Source organism: Phaethon lepturus, unplaced genomic scaffold (assembly GCF_000687285.1).
Source record: "Phaethon lepturus isolate BGI_N335 unplaced genomic scaffold, ASM68728v1 scaffold32146, whole genome shotgun sequence".
Taxonomy (NCBI): Eukaryota; Metazoa; Chordata; class Aves; order Phaethontiformes; family Phaethontidae; genus Phaethon; species Phaethon lepturus.
The window spans coordinates 2,414-7,224 of record NW_010547398.1 but is presented as its reverse complement, the minus strand read 5'-3'; the positions used below and the strand labels follow the sequence as shown (position 1 = coordinate 7,224).

At 61.5% G+C, this 4,811-nt stretch overlaps 1 protein-coding gene across 1 annotated transcript in view; it reads right to left on the bottom strand.

Moving 5' to 3' along the window:
- Positions 1-41: 41 nt before the first annotated feature.
- Positions 42-4,811, bottom strand: part of SLC26A6 (solute carrier family 26 (anion exchanger), member 6) — a 5,070-nt gene continuing 300 nt past the window's right edge. Inside the window, exons 2-19 of the mRNA XM_010289638.1 lie at positions 4,562-4,701; positions 4,342-4,452; positions 4,008-4,183; positions 3,746-3,910; positions 3,465-3,617; positions 3,186-3,268; positions 2,943-3,090; positions 2,722-2,835; positions 2,538-2,615; positions 2,301-2,396; positions 2,072-2,178; positions 1,905-1,974; positions 1,646-1,738; positions 1,439-1,543; positions 724-909; positions 543-597; positions 148-269; positions 42-65 (exon numbers count right to left, since the gene is read on the bottom strand). Of these exons, the coding sequence (XP_010287940.1) occupies positions 42-65; positions 148-269; positions 543-597; positions 724-909; positions 1,439-1,543; positions 1,646-1,738; positions 1,905-1,974; positions 2,072-2,178; positions 2,301-2,396; positions 2,538-2,615; positions 2,722-2,835; positions 2,943-3,090; positions 3,186-3,268; positions 3,465-3,617; positions 3,746-3,910; positions 4,008-4,183; positions 4,342-4,452; positions 4,562-4,701 (2,026 nt within the window). The remainder of the gene's footprint in view (positions 66-147; positions 270-542; positions 598-723; positions 910-1,438; positions 1,544-1,645; positions 1,739-1,904; positions 1,975-2,071; positions 2,179-2,300; positions 2,397-2,537; positions 2,616-2,721; positions 2,836-2,942; positions 3,091-3,185; positions 3,269-3,464; positions 3,618-3,745; positions 3,911-4,007; positions 4,184-4,341; positions 4,453-4,561; positions 4,702-4,811) is intronic.

Below are 4,811 nucleotides of genomic sequence, written 5' to 3'. Positions count from 1 at the left end.
GTCTGGCCAGCTCCTTGGGGAGATGTCTTCCTCTTGCAGGGCTACATTCTGGTGCTGAGGTCCACCTAAGGGAGACAGACAGGGAGGGGTTGGCTTAGTTGCCCCCCCTCCATCACAGTGATGGGGATGATGAGGCTGGGTGCTTACCGAGGCCTGATGCTGCTCCCCACTGATGTGGACCACGGCGTCATGCACCGAGGGGAAGAAGCAGTGCTTGGTGATGGCCGAGGTGAAGAAGTTGCCCCGCTCCAGCTGGGCAAGGACGGATGCTGTGTGGAGGGAGAAGCATCCGAAGCTATGGCACCCAGCTGAGTGCACCACCCACCACTCAGAGGAGCCTCGCTCTCCCCGTGCTGCAGGGGCACCAGGGCTGGCACGGGGGATACAGCATGCCAGCCAGGGGCCACAGAGCTCAGACTGGATCCCTGGGACAAACTGCAGCACCTGTGCCCTGGGGAAACCCTGGAGGTGGGGACAGCAGGTGTGTCCCAAAGGTGTGGTCGTGCCCGGCAGGGGCTGATGGTTCCGCAGAGCCTCCTCACCTGGGCAGCTGGCAACGAAGATGTCCACTTCTATCTCGTGGAAATCCCTGAAGATCTGCAAATGGCAGAAAACACATTTCAGCCGGGAAGAGGGATGGGCAGCAGCCATCAGGCCACCCTGCAGGGCCCTGGGGATGCCCCCAGCGAGGCTGCTGGCCTGCCCACTCCCCTGGCACCTTACATTCTTCAGAATCTTGATGGAGACGGTGTCCATGAAGCTGACAGGGCTGAAGTCCAAGATAATGGCGTGGAAGCTGGGCTGGGGCAGTCCCAGGGTGCGCAGTGTGGGCTGGGTAGGTGCACTGCCCTCTGCTCCACTCAGCTCGATCACCGCCACGCCTGGACCATTGTGCCCAGCTTCTGTGTCCTGGGGGAGGGAAGGAGACCCGGCCTCACCAGCTGGGGCCTGGTGGCACTCCTGGCTGGGCAGTGTCCCCCCCGGGCTCACCCTGCCCTATAGCAAAGTGCGGTCTGGTGAGGCTGTGATAGGGCACAGGCAGGGAGTGGGTGCCTCGCTCGCACCTTCACCCACTTTTGGGCTCTTCTGGGTGCGCTGGGACCCACCCCTCCTCCCAGTGACCCTCTCCAGAGCCAGGATCATTAGCTGGCACCAGGTCAGCCTTTGCTCTTGCCCTTAATTCTGATTAACTCGCCAAATGGCAATGACTCACTGGCTCTACTACCTAATCATTAAAGGCAGGGCTTTCCCGGCTGACCTTGGGTGTGATGCCATGGCCCTACTCTGCCCCAGTGCCTCTTCTTCACCCAGTGCCCCAGGATGAACCAGGAACCCCATGAGCCACTGAGCCTGGCAAATGCGGGGGCAGAAGGGTCAGGGCAAGGCAGGGAGGTGGCGCAAGGTGTCACCAGAGGGGTCCCCCACAGCAGGGAAGCACCTTTTTCCTCTTTGCCTTCTCCTTCTCTGCTTTTTTCTGCTGTTTCTTCAGCTTCTTGAGGGCCTTCTTCTTCTTCTCAATCAGGTGATCCACGTTGATGCCGCTCTGCAAAACAATGCAGCCCCGTGTCCCTGGACGCCCCACTGCTGCTGTGGTCTCAGCAGGCGGGGGGCATGGGGAGCACTGGGGGGCTGACAGCTCTCCTACCTTCTTCTTCAGGGCCTCGGCATACAGCTCCACGTTGGCAAAATAGAGGGTGGAGGAGGAGCGGAAGATCTTCACACCAGGGACCTCCTGTGCCTGGGGACAGATGGGAGGGTGCTACCCCAGGGACAGAGCCTCCTGCTCCCTTTCCCTCCCTCCCCCAAAATGTCCCTGCTCCTGTCCCCAGTGAACAGCTCCTGGGGGTGCTTTGAACTGCTCCTCCACTGCCGGCAGCTCTTCTCCCACGCCCTGGTGCTGTTACCATTCGGTATTCAGCCACGTCCCTGTAGACTTCGGTGTCGGGGATGCGCCCCAGGATGGAGTAGTGGGGGCTGTGGGGAGCAGAGCAAGGGGCTGAGGTCACCACGGGCTTCCCCTGCCCAGGAGTGACGGGAGAGACGGCCAGGGCCCCAGCCCCAGGGTACTCACAGCTGGGTGCGGAAGATGACGGTGAGCAGGCCAAAGGCCACTGAGGCCCCCAGGCCGATGTCCAAGTTCAGCATGAGAGTGGCCACGAATGTCACAATCCAGACCATCTGGAGGGGGGACACGGTCAGCTGCAGCACAGCCTCCCCGCTGGCACCTGCATGCCTCAGGGAGGGTGGAGAAACCCTCTCCAGGGACAAGAGCAAAGCCCCGGGGCTGGTCAGTGCCTTACCAGGTCCACCCGGTTGGACTTCCAGAGTGTGCAGAGGTCACTGAACTGCTTGAACATGCCCTTGAGGTTGATGATGATGATGGCAGACAAGATGGCCTAGGAGAGAAGTCCCTGCAGCTATGAAGATGCTGAGGGCAGGTCTGGGGGCGGCCCTTGGCTGTTCCCCTGCCACACCACTTTGCCATGGGACGGGCACAGGGGTGGGACATGGCATAGAGGCTGTGGGACCAGATGTACCTTGGGCAGGTCCCGGAAGAGCTCTCCAACCTTCAGGATGGTCACCAGGATGACCAGGGATGCGATGACACCGGCTACCTGAGCGGAAGGGGAGCAGGAGGCGAGAGGTGAGCCCCCCACCTCTTGCTGTGCTCCTTGCCCCAGGTCCAGCCCCGCAGAGGGAGGCAGCGCTGCCCAGCCCCACCTGGCTGTTGCCCCCTGTGCTCTCCTGCACCAGGCTCCGCGACATGGAGCAGCTGATGGCGAAACACTGGAAGAAGCCCCCCAGGAAGTTGCAGAGGCCGAGCGCAATCAGCTCCTGCAGGGACAGAGCAGCAGTGGGGCAGCACCATGCCTTCCCCCGCCTGCAAGCAGTACAAGCTTGGTTTCCACCCAGGGAAGGGGCCCTGCATGTTGGAGCATCACCTGGTTGCTGTCTACTTTGTAGCCGTGCTTCAGGGCGAAGATCTTGCCCAGGGATATGCAGATGGCATAGCCCACCACCGCAATGGCAAAGGCATTGCCCACCACCTGCCCAAAGTAGCTGATGTTAGGCACCACAGGTGGCTTCAACCTACAGCCAAGACAGGGAGACGGGGCTCAAAAGGGGGGTCCTGTGGGCAGTGCGGTGCCCTGGCGCAGCCACCCTCACCACCTGGCCCTGCTCACCCGCTGGGGATGTTGCCCACCACGGAGATGCCAAATTTGGCGTTCAGGTTGACACCGTAGGAGATGCCAGTGGAGATGACGATCTAGGGGAGGATGGCTGGAGTGAGGCAGGGCCTTCCTGCACAGGGTCCGTGGTGGAGGAGGAGGGGACGCATGCCCTGAAGCTGCACTTGCCAAGGCACCCCATCCCACCCCTCCCTACACTGGAGGGGATAGGGGATAGGGGATAGAGCCACTCATGGTTGCATCCCCACAGGGAGCTGGGGCAGCTCTGGGTACCGTGATAAGCTCGATGGGGATGGGCATGGGCAGTTTGTCAGCGAACTCATGGTTGAACTCTTTCACGATGAAGATGACCAACATGGCAATGATGGCTGTCACCAGGGTGCCCACATTGGTCTCTCGCAGCTTCTGGGAGATCTCAATGAAGGTCTAGAGAACACAGGACGAGGGAACGGGCTCAGGAATGCAGATGCCTCCCCCACAGGATTTTGGGGGCTTCTGTGTGCCCCACAGGTGAGTGCCTGAGGGTCCAAGGGCAGCAGTAAACTCCCACTCACCATGAACAGCGAGAGCGGCCCTGAGTGCTCACTCAGGGAGACCCCAAAGACATTCTTGAGCTGGGAGATGAGAACATGCACAGAAGCAGCGGTGGTGTAGCCACGTACCAGCGGGTCCGAGAGGTAGGTCACCACGAAGCCAAACTGCAGGAGGCCCAGGGCCACCTGGAAGGAGAGGTGGCAGGAGGAGTGCCCTGCAGCTTGCAGCCATGGGGCACCACGGCACTCCATTCTCTGCCAGGTTGTCCTGGGGCCCCCTTACCTGGAAGATGCCCGTCAGGACAGTGATGGTGGCCACCAGCTCCACCCTGGCAGCATCTCGCCGTTCCTCATTGACCATTATGATGTTGGTGCCGTTGACGGACTCCAGAAAGTTCTCGCTGGGCACCAGGGAGTCTGTCAGACTCCCGATCATGACAGAGATGACGGCAAAGGGGCCTGGGAGCAGGTGGGGTGTGGGCAGGGAGCCAAAGGTCAGCACCAGGACCTTTCTGAGGTCCACAGGCACTTGTCCCCTTGGGCCAGGCTCAAAGTGCCCCCTTCATCCTCGCTCCCTCCCCGCTATCCCCATGGGAGCACGTGGTCCCTCAGCTCACCCACAGAGTTGTGTCTGGATGTCTCAAAGAAGAAGTAGAGGAAGACGGGGTAAAAGGAGGAATAGAGACCGGTCACAGGTGGCAGCCCGGCCAGCAGTGCGTAGGCGAGCCCTGGTCATGGGGGAGCAGGGAGAAATGTCAGAGACAGCCGAGCCCCAGCCCCCCTGCCTGTGGGGAGCCCCTGGCAACCTGGGCATGGCACAGGAATGGCATCGCTCACCCTGGGGCAGGTGCATGATGCCCACGCTGAAGCCCGAGGCAATGTCCCCAGGAAGCCAGTCCTTGACCGGGTAGCGGGGCAGCCAGTGCAGGAAGGGCAGGAAACGGAAGAGCAGGGACTTGGCGGTGGAGGCTGAGCATCTGGAGGGGACGGAGCAGGAGCCGGGGCTGAGCACAAGCATGGAGGCTTGGGGACATCAGCAGGGGTGGATGGGGCCCCATGGGAAGCAATGGGTCCTGTGGGACCCCCG